Genomic DNA, 20,854 nt, shown 5'->3' with positions numbered 1-20,854 from the left:
TTGAATCCCATTTGTTCACACATTCAGTATGCGTGCCCATGAGCCTTCAATTGGCATACTTAACGACATAAAAAGATCGTTTTATGACCGTGTTTAAAAAAAGAGAAAAAAAGGACATTAAGGTATAAAAACATTCACCAGAACATCTCTATGTTGTCCATTAATGGTTTATGTATTTCTTATATGGAAGGCGTGGTTGAGCCAAGTTATGCTTGTTCACATATGACAATGTGCACGGCTCTACAATTTTGATCACGTCAAGGAACAAATCCAAAAATAAGAAAACTTGTAATTGCCACAAGTTTTTATTTCATATGCATGCTTTACAAGTAAATCTGTGCAGACAGTTGTTGCATGAGACCCAGTGTCTTTGCACTCCTTCCCCCCCTCCGCTTCATCCAGCTTTAAGTCTTTTAATTCTCCCCCCCCCCCCCGCCTGCCCAAATATCTCTTCATCATCATATGAAAACTTCCTTATCTCTGTCTCTCTCACAAACAAACACACACACACACACACACACGTGCACATTATTTCAGTATGAGTCCGATGAGCTGGAGAAGAGTGTGTACCAGGACTATGACAGTGACAGCGATGTACCGGAGGAGCTCAAGCAAGACTATGTGGATGAGCAGACTGGCGACGCGCCTCTCAAGAGGTTAGTACCACCTCGAACCACACACAGTGTGGTAATAGTTCAGAAAGTGCCAAGCTTGAAAGGGTCAAGTAAAGGGAAATATACAGTAAGCTAGTCAGCTGTCTACAGTAAGTAGACCTGTGAGAGTAATATGTCTCCAGAAAACCAACATGTAGCTACATAATATTTCAGTTAAGCGCTGTATTGGCAAACAAAGGCAACACAACAAATACATTCAGTGAACATAACAATGTACTATTGTGCAAATGTTCAATGTACTCTTTTTTATTTCTTAACAAAATTAGATTATTTGATTTAATAATTAATGTACAATTTTAAGACTTAGGCCATGTGCCCCTGGTACCTCGTGGAAACTGCTCTGGTAAACCACCGCAATTTTCAGGTGACTGGAGTGAGAAATACAGAGGCACTGCCTGCATATTTCTCCCTTCTCTAGTTATGAGAATACGGAAAAAAATCACACTCCATATCAGTTCAGCAAGGAACACATCATTTCCTTTCTAAAATACAGGACAATTCTGGATTTTAAGCTAAGAGTGGCAATATAAACAAGCACGAAACCGTCCAGACCCGCAGCGCATCTGCCAAGTGTGAAGTCGATTGGCCGAATATAAGTAAGCTGCCTTTAGATGTGTTTACCCTCCACCACACCACTGGTCACAGGCAATGTGCGGATGCCAAGCCTTTTCCACCCCAAGGCGTGGAAAGTGTTTTTTTTTTTTTTGTTGAAGGGAAGTCAACGAGGACAGGGAGGAATAGGAAGCAACTTCCCGACTGGAATCAAATTACCTGTCTTTAAATCTTAATTTTACGGAGGATCTTCAAGAACATTCGCTCAAGCAGATTGCCATTTTTTGTTTGATCAGCAGTATTTTTAGCTCACCTCTACTTAACCCCACGGAGTAGGCGGAGGGTTTCATCCAGTCTTGTGTCTACACTTCATGAAAAATTCTCTTTCTACTCATTTCTGCCCAGCGACTAGGGAAAGATTAGTGCCTGTTGGATTAGCATATTGGCAGTCATGAGCTCCTCTACACCTCCTGCCACAGTGAAGCAGCCAGTTGAATTACATTTCAAAACAGTTTCATAAACGCCTACATTTAAGCTTTCATTTCATTAAAGGGTTTGGGTTAGCGCTCATTAAAATGTTTCTTGGGGGGCCAACTGATACAAGGATCTTTAGAAATCTATTGCATATATTTCTAGTCGCCATTATACAATTTTTGCCATTAAAATTACAATTAGGTCATCTTTTAAACTGGTGCAGTGGCTGTTGGTAAAGAGTAAGTAAACCCTAGCCCATGCATGACATCTACAGGTTAAAGTTTAAAAACATGCCAGGTTGATCTTGGTACTCAAGTTCAAGTTCAATTTTATTATAATGTGTATTGGAATACAGCACAATTCTTTTACTCTGGGTCTCTCTGCCTTAACACAAAGGACATAATGACACACCATCCAAAAAAAAAAAAAAGTAACTAGAGCAGGATAAACACATCTGCAGATAGTAACACTAATAATGGGTCCATTTGATTTGATTTAGGTGTGCCAGCACGCCTATCAGCATAGAGACAGACAAAGCCAGTACTAACAGCTGTCAATAGTACTGACAATGCCGGTTGTCTGGAGCTGTGTTTATCCTGCTATGCTTACACCACAGAATTCCAAGACTATTCTACCATGTTTTAACCTTGTGTGTGTGTGTCTGTCTGTGTGTGTGTGTGTTGAACACTGAATTTTTTAGTTGTATGTTAGTTTGTTTATGTATGTACAGTATGTGTGCCTTTCTGCATCTGTATACATTACAGAGTCAAGCATTGAATATCCGTAAGGCACATAATACTATAACTTATTCAGCACCTTGCACTGTGAAAAGGCATTGTGATAATGATATGGTTTCCTGTCATATAATAAATGCAATGTATTCTAACTTATTCATGGCATTGTGTTATTAATGCATTGCATCGAGTCTCATTTTTGTTACATGGCAGCATGCCTAAATTGTATTTCTTGTCAGCCTACACTGCATTCAATTTCTTAATCCCTTTTCTCCAGTGTATTACTTGCATTAGCCTGTAGTCACCAAAATGCTAATTTCTCATTTTTATCAGCAAGGATCACTAATCTGTAATTATCAGCAGGTCTTTAGGTCACATTCAGGAATGAGAAAGCCCACATAATGAATGCTGGCTAATATGGTTCAATGATCAGAGTCAGGGGTCTGGTTTCCTAAGATCTCCAGTTCATGGACTCCACCTTAGGGGTGGGTCCCTTTGTGGCTCAGGCTTTGTGTAAAGGCCAGTGATTGATCAATTATGAGACTATAAGTGGATGTCTAGAAGCTGAGCGTGGCTGGTCACATAGCCGTGACTCTGAAACCCCCCTGACCCGACTTCCTGCCTGCAATAGTCAGTCAAGTTCCCAGTGCTTTGGTAAATTAGTCAGTCCTTCATTTTCTCACGCCTTTCTCCTCCTTCCACCCTCCTTTTCTTTCACCTCTCCCATCTCACCAACCACTCCGTCCACTAATCAGCATATCCCGAGAGACCATAAGGAGCAGGAAGAAGTCAGACTACAGCCTTAACAAGAGCAACACTCCAATCCTCACCAACACTACTCTCAACGTCATTCGGCTCGTTGGTGAGTCCTGCAGGCAGAGGTGTGCGCGCGCGCGCGCGCGCACACACACATACACACACACACACACACACACACACACACACACACACACACACACATACACATACACACACGTTTACTTAGTTCACGTTTGGAGATATTACATAGACTTACATTCATTCTCTAGCTCTTAACCCTAACCTTTACGATCAGAACTACATGCCTAACCTTTACCTAACCTTTACCTAAACCTAACCCAAACTGTAACCACTGATCCAAAAATCAGCTTTTTCCCAATTGGGGAAAGGGCTTTTGTCTCCAATTGGATAAGCTATCCCCAATTTACTGGTCTTCAATCTGAAATGTGTGACCGAAACTAGAAGTCAGTGCACGCACACACACACACACACACACACACACACACACACACACACACACACACACCTCCTGTCTTTGAAAGCAGTCCAGGGCCAGAAACAGCCTCAGCAGTAGGTGACCTTTCTGTCATTGGGCCTCTTGTTTAACCACCAATTAACACTAACAGCTCATTGAGAAGATCTGTGCTGTGCCTTGTGTGACCTGCCTGCGCTAACCATCGTTAACCTTCACCCCGACTTTAAAGACCTTTCATTTCATAAAATCGACTCATGTGTCTTCGTGATGTGGGGTTGGAAGGCAACAGGACCCTCTCTTGTCAAAATATTCCCTTTCAAGCTGCAATCCTCTTGATTTGTATTGACATATATGAAATGTTTTTAGACATGATAATCAACTTGCTTTTGTTGACCTAAAGCTGGACAATTTTTTTTTGTGATTTGATTCGAGTCTTTGATTGAACTGAGGCTGACAACCAACAAGAACTGGCATGCATGTTTGCATTTTTTTTTCAATTTTCACATTTCATACCTACCTAACAACTGCATTGTTGTTTTCATGGAAAGTGCTCATTTTCACTCTGTTTCAAATGTCTGCACTCTCAAAGGCAGGGGTAATTTGAAAAATAAAGATTATTTTTTCATTCTTACTTGAGGTACGTAATATTTGTATAGCGCTTTCTGGAAAATTTGTCACAGCAAACTGAGTCAAAGCCTAACTTTTATTTCAAGCAGCCACTTCTGATTCTGTCTCCAGCACGGTTTGATGGAGTTAGATTGCACGCTGAGTTGTGGGCACACAATCCAAACGAGCCAGCATGAAAAATGAGAGTGTGAGTGAAATAGTGCCGTCTCAATGCCACAGCCAAATGGATTGAGTTTACCCCCAAACCCCCATCCATCAGTTCTGAGTCAATGGTGACTTTGCTACACCCCTGTTCAGCTCTGCTGATTGCTTTTATTACATTTATAGCAAATTGTTTCCCTGCCCCTTAGTGTATGTAGATGTAGTGTGCGCCTGCTCTGGTTCTTCCCAAAAAGCACGGCGTTCGTCCACAATTGACTTGCTGTAGCTTAAAGTCTGTGACTCTACTACAAGATTAACTTCAGAGTTCAAACATGTTAAAGCCATGTTACATTCAAAAAGAGGCCAATACAATTTGTTTGCCAATTTGTTTGACTACCTCGTAAGGTTATGGACCAGCAGCCTTGTGAGCAAATGAAGTGCCACCAGGTCTCAACCACAATTCAGTGTTTGGTGCTTTCTTCTCCCTGCACAATACCCCACTACACACAAAGAAACACAGCACAGAGTCCCAGGGTGTGTAGAGGCTCCAGCACCAGTGGGTTACATCTTTGGTATCTTTTTGCGGCACGGTGGCCCAGTGGTTAGCACTGTCGTCTCACAGCAAGAAGGTCCTAGGTTCGAACCCCAGACCGTCCCAGGTCCTTCCTGTGTGGAGTTTGCATGTTCTCCCGTGTCTGCGGTGGGTTTTCTCCGGGTGCTCCGGTTTCCTCTCACCATCAAAAAGACATGCATGTTAGGGTTAATACTCCTGTCTGTGCCCCTGAGCAAGGCAAGGGAAAGAAGAACTGGAGTTGGTCCCCGGGCGCTGCAGCTGCCCACTGCTTCTAGCTACACAGCTAGGATGGGTTAAATGCAGAGAAAGAATTTCACCCCACAGGGATTAAGAAAGTAGTAAAAAAAATACAAAAAAAATAAAGGTAACACTTTAGTATGGGGAACGTAGTCACCATTAATTAGGTGCTTATTAGCATGCAAATTAGCAACATATTGGCTCTTAATTGGTCATTATTATGTACTCATTAATGCCTTATTCTGCATGGCCTTATTATACAACCAGTAAGCCATTAACTATGAGTTTTCCCTCTATAACCTCAGAATTATTGCTTATTAGTAGTACCATCTCAATATGCTTTGCTTAGTATGGACTTTATAAGGTGGTAGTACCACAAGAAGTTATTCTCCCTTACTAACACTTAATGAATATGGTCTGTTCTTACATAACAAAACACAAAACTACAAGTGTTAATAGTGTTAAATTACTGTAAATTAAGTTTTTGTTACTTAGAACAATGTTTCTCAACCGGGGGTCCGCGGACCCCTAGTGGTCCGTGGTGTAATTGCAAGGGGTCCGTGAAAATAAAATATCTTTAAAAAAAAGATCCTATGACATTTATAGAAATAGGATTATTTTACTCAAATGTGACTGAGACCTTTATCTACCTAAACTATAGAGGGTAACAGGACTTTTTTCTCTAATTACATTTTTCACAAGTGTAATTTACTGTATTTTAATAAGAGATCTCGCTCCCGTTTGCATTGTTAAAAGTTACTGCATAAAAATTCTGTTATTACATATATCTGAAAGTTACTGCATAAGAATTCTGTTTTGTTAACTATATCTAAGTTACAACTGAAAGCTCTTATTTTTGCCCCAAAGAGTGAATAAATGCTATAATGCAATTTAAAATGCAGTTTCTACTGTATCTATCAAATTGCAACCCCCCTCCCCCAAGATCAGGTGGAGGGGTCCTCAGGGTAGATCAAAAATACGCAAGGGGTCCAGGACCCCAAAAAGGTTGAGAACCACTGACTTAGAATATGGTCCCCATAATAAAGTGACATCTTGATCATTACTAATTCACTAGTAATTAAGTTTTTTATGTTCCCCATACTAAAGTGTTACCGAAAAATAGACAAAGACAAAAGAGATTCATGTCCCAAAAAACCCTGAAGTTTAAAACGGCAGAAAAATTAATGCCCCTGACTGAAAACCTATAAAAATAAAGGTACTGTAAGTACCTTTATTTTTACAAATGAGTTAATGAAATCAGTCTGTTTTTATCGACAAATTGTTTGTGCTGATTGTGATGCTGTGTTTCCCACCTCCATCTACTATAGGCAAGTACATGCAGATGATGAATATTCTGAAGCCCATTGCCTTTGATGTCATCCACTGTGTGTCTCAACTCTTTGACTACTACCTGTACGCCGTCTACACCTTCTTCGGACGTAATGACATGGTACTGTATCACTCTCCATAGCCTGATATGCTACTGTGTTAGTCTCTGTACTGCCTTGCTCTCCTGGCCCTTACTGGTGCGTCACACTGTTTCTTTACTTACTGTGTGTTTATACCAGTGCTCCATGCATGCACAATATTGAACCAAAATTGAGTTGATTTTTGTGAATGTGTCTGTGCCCGCTGCAAGTATAATCATTTACTGACTAAGATGGTAAGAACTGATGAATTTGTAATGCAACCATGCATAAAGAGAATGGTAAAGCCACTATCGGGTTACAGCACTATTGACAATAGCATCTTTAGGGATCCAGTATTGGTGGCAACAAACTGACAGCTAACAAATGGCCAACACACACACACAGCAGAAATCACTGCCGTGTGTGTGATTTTGAGGGATGGGATGTGGAGGGTTGGAGGTTGTCACTTGACTACTTACCAGGATTTCTTTGGGGTTTTTTTGTGTCCATCTGATCATTGTCGGTCTATGTGTGCTTCCACATTCTTGGGCTGTCTCCTCGCTTCATTGTGTCCCTTTTCACTCGCGCTCTCTGTCTTCTTTCCCCTCATTTTATATATTTCATGTTCTTAACCTCTCCAGGTTCTACTCTTTTCCTGCAACACTTCTTTTTTCACTCCCTTTCTTTAGTCTTCCATGTCAAAGATCCAGCCTTCTCTCTTGTTCATACACCGATCAGCCAGAACATTAAAACCACCTGCCTAATATTGTATAGATCCCCCTTGTTCCACCAAAACAGCTCTGACCCATAGAGGCATGGATTCCACAAGACCTCTGAAGGTGTCCTCTGGTATCTGGCACCAAGACGTAGGTTGTGAGGTGGGGCCTCCATGGATTGAACTTGTTTTTCCAGCACATCCCACAGATGCTCAATTGGATTGAGATCTGGGGAATTTTGAGGCCAAGGCAACAACACCGTGAGCTCTTTGTCATGTTCCTCAAACCATTCCTGAACAATTATTGCAATGTGGCAGGGCGCATTATCTTAATGAAAGAGGCCACTGCCATCAGGGAATACCATTGCCATGAAGGGGTGTACTTGGTCTGCAACAATGTTTAGGTAGGTGGTACGTGTCAAAGTAGCATCCACATGAATACCAGAATCCAGGGTTTCCCAGCAGAACATTGCCCAGAGCATCACACTGCCTCTGCCGGCTTGCCTTCTTTCCACAGTGCATCCTGGTGCCATCTCTTCCCCAAGTAAACGATTCACATGCACAAGCACCCGGCCGTTCACATGATGTAAAAGAAAAAAATATTTATCAGACCAGGCCACCTTCTTCCATTGTTCCATGGTCCAGTTCTCACGCTCACGTGCCCATTGTGGGTGCTTTCGGCAGTGGATAGGGGTCATCATGGGCTCTCTGACCAGTCTGTGGCTACACAGCCCCATACACAGCAAGCTGTGCTGCACTGTGTGTTCTGACACCTGTCTATCATAGCCAGCATTAACTTTTTCAGCAACTTGAGCTACAGTAGCTCTTCTGTGTGATCAGACCAGACAGGCTAACCTTCCGCTCCCCACCTGCATCAATGATTCTTGGGTGCCCATGACCCTGTTGCTGGTTCACCGGTTGTTCCGGTGGTTCCCTGGACCAATTTTGGAAGGTACTGACACCGGGAACATCCCACAAGACCTGCTGTTTTGGAGATGCTCTGACCCAGTAGTTTAGCCATCACAATTTGGCCCTTATCAAAGTCGCTCAGATACTTAAGCTTGCCCCTTTTTCCTGCTTCCAACACATCAACTTCAAGAACTGTCAGTTCACTTGCTGCCTGATATATCCCATCCCTTGACAGGTGCCATTGTAACGAGATAATCAGTGTTATTCACTTACCTGTCAGTGGTTTTAATGTTTTGGCTGATCGATGTAAGGCTTCATTAGTCCACCCATTCCAAAAAATAAAGATCTTTACTCAAAAAAAGCACTAATATGCTAATGTCCCATAAATGTTTTACGTCCTCCTTGAAAATGTTATGCACAGCACATATGCTGCTATTTTGACCGAAGGACCCCTCTCTTTACACCAGAGTCCGTATGATAGAATTCTTGACTTGAGAGTCAATGAGCTACATTAATATTCAAAAGGATAAATGCACTGATGTGTGGGATGATTGGCCCTGTCGAGTTGAGCGACACCGTTGGCTCTGTCATGCACATATGCTGAAGATGAATTAGGCGCAACGCCTGTGACTCCTCTGCCTCACCGCTAATAACCTAGCTTTCACATTCTGGGAAAGAGATGAGGCAGATTTGCAAATACCTTATTGGCAAAAGTGAAACAGCCCTAAGATGATGAAAACCGTTTGCCCCATGGGAAAGGCTTGGAACCCTAACTCATAGTACTCATACAGGGGAGAGAGCAAAGACAGATGTGGCGAGGTACAGATGGATGGAGGAAGGCGGATGTACTGATGGATGGAAAGAGAAATTGATGAGAGAGAGAGGATGGGAAAGGCGCCGACACTTGAATAGATGGGTTCTCGGGAAAGCGAGCAACAATGTGAGCATTAGAGGAAGACTTTGGTTTTATTGTTCCCGGGCGGCCATCTATCTGCCTGCTTATTTTGAAGCGGCCTGACGCTGATTACTCAGTATGCAAAAATACTCATTCTGTCCATACTGATCTGTCACTGTGGTTGTGTGAGTCTGTGTGCCTGTTCTTGCTTTTTTGATAGTTTAGCTATCAAAATATATCCAAATGCAAGTGGGATCATTTAATGATTATTTTGACATTTGAAATAATTGACTTTTGATTTTGTAATTGACTTTTGATTGTGTATTTCCAACATTCAGAAAGAGCTTGAATGTGTTATATTGTACACATCTGATCAGATGAATCAAAAATATTTCAATCATGGGGCGTTCGGGTAGCGTAGTGGTCTATTCCGTTGCCTACCAACACGGGGATTGCCAGTTCGAATCCCCCTGTTATCTCCGACGAAGCCGGAGGTAACAGGGGAAAGCTTCATGAACAGCCAATTGCTGGGATGGAACTTCGACGGTGGCTGTCTTTCCAAGTTTGGTGAATTGGGTGGGGTGTGGATCCGTAGACATTTTTTTTAAATTTGTGGTAAGTAGTGCTTTTGACCGCCACCTTTTTGCTGCAAATCTGACAAATCGCCTCCTCCAAGTTATTGGGCTCTCCTTTTTCATTTGGTTTAAAACCAAAATGTGCCCACAGCACTGCTGTGGTGTTTGGCTTTGCAACTATGTCCAAGATGTTAATGTCAATAGATGCTCATCGAAATGCAGTCGTCGAATATTAGAGAACAAGTGTGTCAAGATAAACCGTTTGTTTTCACTAATTCACCACTCATGTGCCATTAAACCATCGCAGAAGGGGGACAACAAGATGATGTCATTAAAAGAGCGCCAGTCAAACAACAAAAGGTGGAAAACGACATGAAAATAGTGATGGAAATATGACATTTGTTAGTTTCATCCAGCTGTTTTTATACAAATGAATGAAAACTATCCTAAAGATTATGCAAAATGATTGCGGTCAGGTCAAATAATCATGATCAGGCGATTATGTAATAATTGTAGTAGCCCTAGCAGCAAGCTCAGTTGCTGTAATGACTGAGCTTGGCAGTTGTCTTGGTTTGATATTTCATATCCAAGCCAAATTAATGAATCCACCTATCTAATGAATTAGGTGCATTGCTCAGTCTTCAAAACACCGACAATACAATGTCCAAGCAGGAGTTTTTGTCAGATTCAGGAGTAGAGGATGATATGTTGGCTAAATACCATCAAACTAGAACATTGCCATGCACCATGTCATTAGATTCTCCTCCAACCGTCTCCTAATCAATCAGAAAATTTAACTGTTGACATTTAAAAGCAGTGCTTTGGCCATGTGGGTGGCACGGTGGCCCAGTGGTTAGCGCTGCCGCCTCACAGCAAGAAAATCCTGGGTTCGAACCCGGAGTTTGTCCAACCTTGGGTGTCATCCCAGGTTGGGTGTCATCCCAGGTATGGAGTTTGCATGTTCTCCCCATGTATGTAGTGGGTTTCCTGTGGGCACTCCGGTTTCCTCCCACCATCAAAATAAACATGTGCATGTTAGTTAGGGTTTATACTCCTGTCTGTGCCCCTGACCAAGGCAATGGGAAAAGAACTGGAGTTGGTCCCCAGGCGCAGCATCAAGGCGGCGGCCCACTGCTCCTAGCTACACAGATCACAGCTAGGGTGGGTTAATTTGCCGTAAATTAATTTCCCCAAGGGGATTGATAAAGGAAACTTAATTAATTAATGTGGGTTTGTAATGAAAGTAGTTTTTCTCTGCTCACTGATGCCAGGGCCTATGCAAAATGCAAAGGAAATTTTTGCATGTGACTGTACAAGCTAGTCCCAAAATAGTCATCACCTCAGTCATTTCAAACCATTGTTTCATTCTTTTTCTGTATGCATCAATGTTTTGCCTATTACATTATTGTTTAATTTTAGCTGTCAGTTTTTTTTTCTTTCTGCTGTCCGCTTGTTGTCCATAGCCAATCCCTAGCCCGTCTTTGCCCACCCAGGGTGGCAGAGAGGTGGGCACTGCCAGGATAGTGGGTCCAGCTTGCTTGGTAAGGGTGGTACTCTGGAGGCCTCGTAGCTATCATGCAAGGCCATGTATGTATGCCTTGTGTGCCCAAATACCTCTCAAAGTTGTGTTGTGCTTGATTTGAAGCAGTTAAGGTGTACGTCATTTCTGTTCAGTCCCCAATTCCCAAGTACCAGCCCAGGAATTGTACAATCAACACCAAGCACACCTGTAAATAATTTGAGAGCCATTTGGGCATTGAGTTTGCTTTGTGTTTACCCTCTTCACACTCCTCCTCCTCCCTGCTATCATCTGCAGTAGTTGGCGTGTGTGTGTTTGATTTTTGTTAGTTCCTCTCATCACTCCTCCCTTCTCTCTGAATCAGAGTGGTGTGTGATCAGACTGGAGGAATAGAAGTTAGGATGTAGAATGATCAAACAGGCATCAGTGTGTTTTATGTGAGTGTGTACATTTGCATTGTCTAGCCTCCACATTGCTTAAGTGTGTTGTCTTAAACAAGAGTCCATACTCATGCACGCTGTAGAAACTGACTGTGTGTGCACCTGTGTGCGTGTCCCTGTGTGTGTGTGCGCGCGTGCATGTGTACGTGTGTGCTTGCGCATGTGTTTTTTCTCACAGTATGAGTCATCGGGCCTGGGCCTTATCAGCAGCAGACTGAGGACCACACTAAACCGTATCCAAGAGAGCCTCATTGACATGGTAAGATTGTAACTCTCCTTACCCCCTCCCTCCCTCTCTCTCTCTCTCTCTCTCTCTCTCTCCCTCTCTCTCTCTCTCTCTCTCTCTCTCTCTCTCTCTCTCTCTCTCTCGCTCTCTCTTTCTCTCTACCTCTTACTGTGTCTCTTTCGTCACCTTTTCCATCTCAACATGTTGATACTGCTCTCAGGGAAGAGTGGTCAGGAAACCATTTCCCCTCTTCTCCCTCTGTCCCTCCCATTTCTCTCTGTGTCCTTCTTTCTCTTCTCTTCTACTCATATCCAAATTTCTCCTCTCTATCCTTTACTCTGTTTTTTTTTTTTCCTGGCTGTCTCCGTCCATTTCGACTGCGTGTGTGGTCTTATGGTCGACAGTGCTCCCGACCTGTGTGGCCACAAAATGCATCATGGGTTGCCATTATCTCTTTGCCTTCCCACTGGTCTCGCCATCACATACATACATACTCCTCCACCCACACATGAGCTCACACACACACACACACACACACACACACACACACACACACACACACACACACACACCTTCAGACATAACCAGCTGTCTGCTTAAATGGCTGCTTTCACGTTTCTGATATTTTTCTCTGCTTGTATGTGTGTGTGTGTGTGTGTGTGTGTGTGTGTGTGTGTGTGTGTGTGTGTGTGTGTGTGTGTGTGTTTTGTTTTGGTGTTGACAAATTGGTGAGAGATGGAGTGAGAGAGTGACAGAGAGAGCAAGCAAGTCTATAGAAAGATTCCCACTTGGACACCCAGGGCCTTTCACCTCTCCCTTATAACGGTTACTCAGCCAGCGCCCGTCACTCATTTCCATTACACATGTCCAGCATGATGTCACCTCTCCTCGTCTTTCTTTTCCTCTCAACTACTCCTTGCTGACCTTTTTTTCAGAGTCCTTTTTGGCCTGTACTGTCCAACATGCAATGTTGGCACTTAAATCTGCTCTAGACTGTTGCACTTAAGCTGGCCTGGAGAAAAATGGGAAATCCCACTGGCATTCAAGTCATGCCACTCTCCAAATTGCCACAGCACTGAGCGAGAAAAGGAGATAAAGCAAATAAGCAGAGTAGCTGAGTGTGATTACTGTAGCGATGTGCTGAATAACTTCCTGAAGTCCTATTTTAGTCATCGTGCCTTGAATACAATGGAAAGAAGAAGCATCTTGACAAACTTTTTCATCCATTCAACAAAATGAATTAAAGAAGTCACATGTCATTGTTAGGACTCTGCTTGGCCTGATTTCCAAAAACCAGAAACCAGTCATTCAGCAACCGTTTCAATCTGCTGTTTTTACAATGAGCAGGAGACCGACTTTGTCAGTTCATGCCCGAATAAGATTTTATTGAATGCTTTAACAATATATCAGTTCTAAACCAGAAATAATACCCATTTCTCCTGGTGGAATCATCTCTGAGTATTGTCACAATCTTTTCTCCCATCTCCCGTTTGCCTGCCAACACCTCCCCTGCTAATATAATCTTTATGAAGCTGTACATCAGTGTAATTCCACAGACTAAACGGAGAGAACAGACGCCTCTTCCAATTCCCTGGCTGGTTTGAGACAATAGCTGAATTTTACTTATACCAACCAAGCTGTTCAAAGGTACAAATGAATAGCGTAGTGCTAATCAGTGACATTATGTTAAGTACTCCAAATTTCCTACAGCCTTGACAGAAAGTCCAGGCATTCGTAATCATTGATTTGTTTTTTTAAATTTCCTAATTTTTGTTTTGATTTTATTTTTTCATTGCTTGTGTTACAGTATTGCTTCCTGAGTCTTACCAGGCCACCACACTGATACAGGCGTTTCCTTGGTGACCATCACCGTCAGTAGCATCCCACTGACAGGTTGTCATAGTAATCATCAGGGCTAAGTGGCTAAGCATAAGGCTATGGAAGGCTATTTGAGCAAATAACCTCTTAGAATTGTTGTGTTTACAGGACATTAAAATGCATGTTAACTTGTAGAGTTTGGTCATGTTAACACACTATATTTATACACATCAACACAACAAAAATTGACACATTGACGTGCATTTTCTGGTTGTGGCCAATAAGGGACCTTGAATCAAGGCAGTCATACATATTCATGAGGAGGGTTGCATCAATGATGTCGAACAACAACGCAAGGGAAAACATGCATAAATTACTGACATTGTGCATAAATTACAGATGTGGGTGTCTACGCACATGCTACACACTCGTTACAGGTAGCTGTTGCCTTGGGTAACAACTAATGGGGATCTAAATAAACATAAACAGGCACCCTGCAGGCACCAAGGTACCATAAAGCGTAAAGTCGGGGTGTCACGATATACCGGTATTGACAATAACCATGATAAAAAATGAAATATTGTCACGTAAAAATACATATGATATCATGTAAATAATTCAGCGCCTCTTAAATAATTTCCATTTCTTTCCGTTCTCACTTTGTCTCCCTCCCCCAATGCCTCACACGCACACACACACACACACACACACACCCCTGACAAGACACCGTGACACAGTAACTAGCTAGCTACTGCCACAGTGTGTAGCTACTACTCCTGTACAATGTAAATTAGTCATGTTAATGCGTAATATTTTTATGCGTTGACACGACCACGCTCTATGTGTTAACACACATTTTAATGTCCTGTAAACGCAAAATTTCCACGGCATTATTTGCTCAAATGGCCTTCCATATAAGGCCAGCTTTATGTCAGCGTTAGCGGTCTCGTTTCTGTTGCTGTCAATGGTTAGAAGCGGTGAGCTGAGTACATTTTCTCTATAGAGGCAAGTCCACGCACAACCTGTCCATAAGCTCACATTTGTCAGTTCTCCACAGCAAAGTAAAACACCACCATCTAAAGTACTCATTTTAAAACAGTGTTAATTTTTACAGCACAGCAGGATGGCAGTTTTATGACAACAACATGAAGAATTCTGCTACAATGGTTGTAGTTTAGCTAGCTCAGAGTAGGACAAGGCGATATAAGATAGAAGAAAGACAGAGAGGGGCAGGATGAATAAATGAATAAATAGCAGAGCACAACTGATGTGCGTGAAGCATTTTCTTAAGGCAGCAAAAGTGGCCTTTTTTCCCTTCAGGGGGCAGCATCGTAGCTATTTACACTTCAGCAATCTTCAGGCCACACAAACTGTCAACCGTTTCCAAATGTCAGGGTAGCTGTGTCTAGCTCAGTGCTCAGCAGCGTACTGCGGGAATACCTTTCTTCTCCGAGCCATTACATCAAATGGACACAGACACAGATGGACGACCTGGGAGAGGAGGGAGTGTAAAAGTTAGCAGTGCAGAAAGATGGATTCAGAGGGGCAATGATGGACAGAATATGACTGAGGTGCATGGAGACGTGTGTGTGTGTGTGTGTGTGTGTGTGTGTGTGTGTGTGTGTGTGTGTGTGTGTGTGTGTGTGCGTGCGTGCGTGCGTGCGAGCGTGTGGGTGTGGGTGCTAATAGCTGAGAGTTTCCCTCAAGAGGCCAGATTTGCTCAAGCGTTAACACACAAACACACTTTGTGGCTATTTTAGACTGCCTTATTAAAAGGTATTTAAGACCATCTCAAGAGGAGAGACAGAAGGAGAGCGAGGGACTCAGGCTGTTTCAGCGGTTCTCATTCGCTCTCCGATGTATTGGCAAAAGCTTTTAGTCTGTCTTTCCCATACACAAAACTATTTTAACCTCAGCTCTATAAATCATTCATTGCTGGAGAAAGCTTACGTATTTTCCAAACTGCTGCAGTTGTCCCATTTTTTTTCTTCCTTTTTAGTTGCTCTGCTCTCTGTTCACCTGTTTTCCACATAGTTACCCTCACACACTTGAACACACACACACACACACACACACACACACACACACACACACACACACACACACACACACACACACACACACACACACACACACACTACACCTCCATTAATAATATGCATTAACCTGAATATGTCTTGGTAAAATGAATACATTTTGAATGTGTGCATTCTTATGACAACAATAAAGGTCGATGTTTGCGTTCAGTATTCATTTCGAGCCCCAATGGATATTGTCATGTATTTATTTACACTAATTTTCAGCTTCCACAGGGTTATATTAGGTGCAGGGGTGTTTGGATTATAAATCTTCCTTTGTGAATGAGTTTACACAAAAGTGTCTATGTGCACGTATACATACACACACACACACACACTTCGATACAAGCACATACACTCAAGAGATCGCAGTGAAGATAGACCTCATTTGTGAACATATTATAAAAGTTAATTGCATGCTGCATTTCAAATCACCTGACGAATCCTTGCAGTGTTGCCCTTGCGGTTCATCGTCCTGACTGTTTGATTCTAAAACCAATGTGCTGATAATGACTCTGACTCCCATATGGCTGACGGCAAGACTACATCTCCATTTCATTGTCTCAGGTACAGCCTCAGCTCGAACTGGGAGTTCCTGGAAACAAGTAAACGAACCCCCCCCCCCACACACACACACACACTTCTATTCTATTTCTTTCCCTCCCTTCGGCTCCGAATAACTTTTTCCCAAACGCCATGTAGGTTGACAGGGTTTACACTTTCCATTTTGGCCCATGTCGTTCGTTTCTCCTCTTGAATATTCAAATTAAAAACACTGGGTTTGAAAGTAATGAGGCAGGTGGAGAAACACCTTCAGAGGGGTTGAGAAAGGCACCAACAGGTCGATGGACTCAGTCACACAATCATTAAACGTCAGTGTGGTCATTCTGACAGATTCATTGTGGGGTAAACCCACTTCAACCCAGTTTATTCACGTTTTTGTTTACTAAATGAAGTTGTCCCATATATTTTAGGCTGGTATCTTAAAAATGCATGAATTGCACCAAAAAAAGGTGCCAGTACCCTAATTCAGCAGTTGCATGACATGAGCATCGCATGGGTCTTGGATATATTTATTTGCATATCTTGTCCTACTTCAAATGTATTTTTGTATGCATTTCATTACATACATTACACATGACATTCATTTCCACAGTTTGTACATAAATGCATATTTGGTTAATAAAAACTTTGTAGCTACTGATACAAGTCAAATTATACACAAATATAATATTGTATATGTGCTACAATAAAACCAACTGAAAAATATGATATCTGTTGGCTTACAGATTAAATTGGGTAATGAGAATGAATACAAAAGGCAAGTCTATGATGTATGGGCAAGACTGCATTTATTTAGCTCCAATGATGCAGTCACATCACATTTCACCTTGAAGTAGTGTTTTAAATCAACATAAATTGATTATAACGGAAAACTCATTATTTAAATTTCTTCCTTCATCTTCTGCTGAATTTCCACCTTGCAATAACGGCATTTATTATAGCATGACAGAACAAAGAGGGAGTAAAGAGAAAGCATGAAAATAGTATTTAACTCAAACTACTCAGTCGCTAGTTTGAGTCCCTGTCCACAGTGCACTCCCAAAGATTTAACTTGTCTGCAAATACGGCATCCAAGCTTCTTATATGTCATAATGAGCCAATAATTTGTCTTGCAGAAATAGTCAACTTGCTACCTCGTACAGCAGTCAGGTACACTGCGTCCATGGTGCAAAGTGTCACTGCTGCCCCGGTAGTTGGCAGCTGACGAGGGAGGCTCTGTTTTGGTGCCGCAACTAGTACCGACAGCCTCTGAGTCATTTGCACTGCAGCTAGCTACTAATGGCGCAGTTACAGCAGCAGCATCATTCAGAGAGGAACCCTCAGCAGTTGCTTAAGTTTCTTCCTGGTCCTCAGTCCCCCCCCCCCCTCCTTTTGGAGTTGTTTTCTCAGCGTTAAGCTAGCTTTGTATTTACACAGACGCAGTTACGCGGGTGCTTAGTGGCACTTACCTAGACTCACCAGAAGGTGGCATGATGCAATATGAAGTAAGGATACTCATTTGAACAAAAATCAGTACCGGTGAGTACCAGCCCATTGCCACAACTCGCGCATCCTAGTTGTGTCTTTGATATAGTATTTTTTTTTCTTTGGATTTTCCCCCTTTTTCTCCTCAATTGTATCCGGCAAATTACCCCACTCTTCCAAGCCATCCTGGTCGCTGCTCCACCCCCTCTGCTGAGCGGGGGAGGGCTGCAGGCTACCACATACCTCCTCCGATACATGTAGAGTCGCCAGCCACTTCTTTTCACCTGACAGTGAGAAGTTTCACCAGGGGGACGTAGCGTATGGGAGGATCACGCTATTCCCCCCAGTTCCCCCTCCCCCCTGAACAGGCACCCCGACCGACCATAGGAGGCACTAGTGCAGTGACCAGGACACATGCCCACATCCGGCTTCCCACCTGCAGACACGGCCAATTGTGTCTGTAGGGATGCCCAACCAAGCCAGAGGTAACACAGGGATTCAAACCGGCGATCACTGTGTTGGTTCAGACCGGTCGCCTCCTCTTTACGTGTCTATGGACACGCTTCTGCAAGTCACTTACACGTGTTCATTGACACGTATCTCACAGATGCCGCTAGGGGCGCCCTGTAGCCTACTAGGTCTGTCATGACCAAACCCACATCTGGCCTCCCTCCCACAGACATGGCCAATTGTGTCTGTAGGGACGCCCAACCAAGCCGGAGGTAACACGGGGACACGAACCGGAGATCCCCGTGTTGGTAGGCAACGGAATAGACCAGTACGCTGCTCGGATGTCCGATTTCCTTTTTTTTTTATGTTGTATTTTACCTGTAATCCTAAAATTGCTGAAGTCAATGATGTACGCTTAGGCTGAGCTATTGCAAATCAGTTGCACGTGTGTTTGTGTTACATGTGTTTGTCAGTGCAGGCACGAGTATTGATATTCATAGTTGGTGTCACGTTGGGCTGGCTGGCTGTTTTCAGCTTGGCTCCGAAACAGGAATCGGAAGTGCAGTGATTTCCCTGATGGCACCAGCAATCTGGCAGCAAGAGTGCGTAAAAAGGAGTACACACACACACACACACACACAAACACACACACACAGATTTGTACCCATTCATACATATGAGTGAAACACCATTTCTCTGTATTTTTCTCTCTCTCGTTCTCTGTATCACACACACAAGCACGTGCACTGTCCTACTCTGTCTTTCTGTCAGCTAGCAGCTGGGTTATAAACCTTAAGCATGTGGTGGGGTTGTGGTTTTTCTCACCGCAGCTTGCGAATGCCAGGGCCAGAGCCTGGCACAGTGCCTCGCACAAGAGGCACTTGCTACCATTGTGCACATCCACACAGACGCACGCTATACACAGTCATTACATCTCTATCTGTCACAAGGGGCACATCAGTGTCCGGGCCAGTTTTTCTCTTTAGTGGAGCAGCGTGTGGTTGGCTGTTGTCTCTCCTTGTCTGTGGCTGTGAATGGCACCGGCAGCCAAAGGGAATGTTGGTTTGTCAAAGATGCATTTTGACAGACATTATGGGTCATAATCAAGTTTGCTGAAATGGATATTTAAAGCTGTTAGAATATGGCAACGGTTGACATTTTTATAGAGGTTAAGTTGAGTGTTCATGTAACGAACATACGCACGCACACCCACACTCAAGAATTCATTCTGTGATACATAATGAGAGTTTGACAACTTATTGATTAGCCCCATAGTAGCTCACCTATGACCACACCCTGTCTGTAGTAAAAGAGCAGCTGGCCCTGCTGGACACAGCGATTCAACTCTGTCCACAAATCTTCCCCATCTTCTGCCAATGACTCACCACATTTCCAGAGTGACAGACAACGGGGATAAGCAGATTTGCACTCAGTAATTCAAATTCTTTCCCTTTTTTTTTCTTCCTCGCACACAATGGCCCTGCTTTACACTTCCATCTTCAATTCGAAGCTGATCTAGATTCAGCCTCCACAGCCAAGCGCTCGAGTGTGGGGTTTTTTTTCTCTCTCCCCTTGACTCTTTGCAATTGTGTCAGTTCAAACTAGGCACTTCTGCACAATAAACTTGGAAGATATTCTTATCTCCCAAGTAGGTGATCAGATCAACTGCCATGGGAGGAAAGTTTGCAAGAGATGGGCTTGTAAGGGCCAGGCTGTGCCACACCAAGCAAACAAATGTTCACAAGTCTGAGGCTCATCTAATGAGAAGCAAATTTCTACTACTGGAGTGAATGATGAGGAGAGCAATGGAATCCACTTGACAGTACGTCTAACAGCCAGGCCACCTCCGGTTGGCTATAAATCTCTGTGGGATGGATTTGGGAGGAGTACACAGTCAATCATGGCAGTTTGAGGATACTTCAACAAGGAGATTGATTGTCAGGTCTTGACTGACATTCATCAAAAGGATGATTATGACGCTGTCAAAATTTAGTTCATTTGTTAAATAGTCTTTTTTTTGTTAATTTTGAGTGAAATTTGAACAACTTAAGAATAATGATGTCTGGGTCATCCGGGTAGCATGGTGGTCTATTCCGTTGCCTACCAACACGGGGATCGCCAGTTCGAATGCCTGCGTTACCTCCGTCTTGTTCGGGCATCCCTACAGACACAATTGGCCATGTCTGCGGATGCGAAATCGGATGTAGGTATGCGTCCATGTCGCTGCACTAGTGCCTCCCTCTGGTCGGTCGGTGCGCCTGTTCAGGGGCGAGGGGGAACTGGGGGGAATAGTGTGATCGCTGATGACTCCTCATGTATCGGAGGAGGCATGTGGTAGTCTGCAGCCCTCCCCGGATCGGCAGAGGGGGTGGAGCAGCGACCGGGACAGCTCGGAAGAGTGGGGTAGTTGGCCATGTACGATTGGGGAGAAAAAGGAAAAATACAAAAAACAATAATGATGATGTTAAATAAACACAAAATAGCTCTTCTTGGATGTGGCAGTCTTGTGTAACAGGCATAGTCTTTGTTTTGACTGTTAACATTG

The 20,854-nt window shown here is 43.2% G+C and overlaps 1 protein-coding gene across 2 annotated transcripts in view; it reads left to right on the top strand.

The window, feature by feature from the left end:
- The window catches only part of vps50 (VPS50 EARP/GARPII complex subunit), a 188,420-nt gene that overhangs the window by 128,452 nt on the left and 39,114 nt on the right, over positions 1 to 20,854 (top strand). For both annotated transcript variants that reach the window (XM_056298098.1, XM_056298099.1), the window contains exons 19-22: positions 538 to 656; positions 3,190 to 3,296; positions 6,576 to 6,697; positions 11,888 to 11,968. In XM_056298098.1, the coding sequence (XP_056154073.1) occupies positions 538 to 656; positions 3,190 to 3,296; positions 6,576 to 6,697; positions 11,888 to 11,968 (429 nt within the window). The remainder of the gene's footprint in view (positions 1 to 537; positions 657 to 3,189; positions 3,297 to 6,575; positions 6,698 to 11,887; positions 11,969 to 20,854) is intronic.

The sequence above is a fragment of the Lampris incognitus genome, chromosome 18 (assembly GCF_029633865.1).
Source record: "Lampris incognitus isolate fLamInc1 chromosome 18, fLamInc1.hap2, whole genome shotgun sequence".
NCBI lineage: Eukaryota > Metazoa > Chordata > Actinopteri > Lampriformes > Lampridae > Lampris > Lampris incognitus.
Note: the sequence above shows the minus strand (reverse complement) of the source record. Positions and strands in the feature narration are given on the sequence as shown.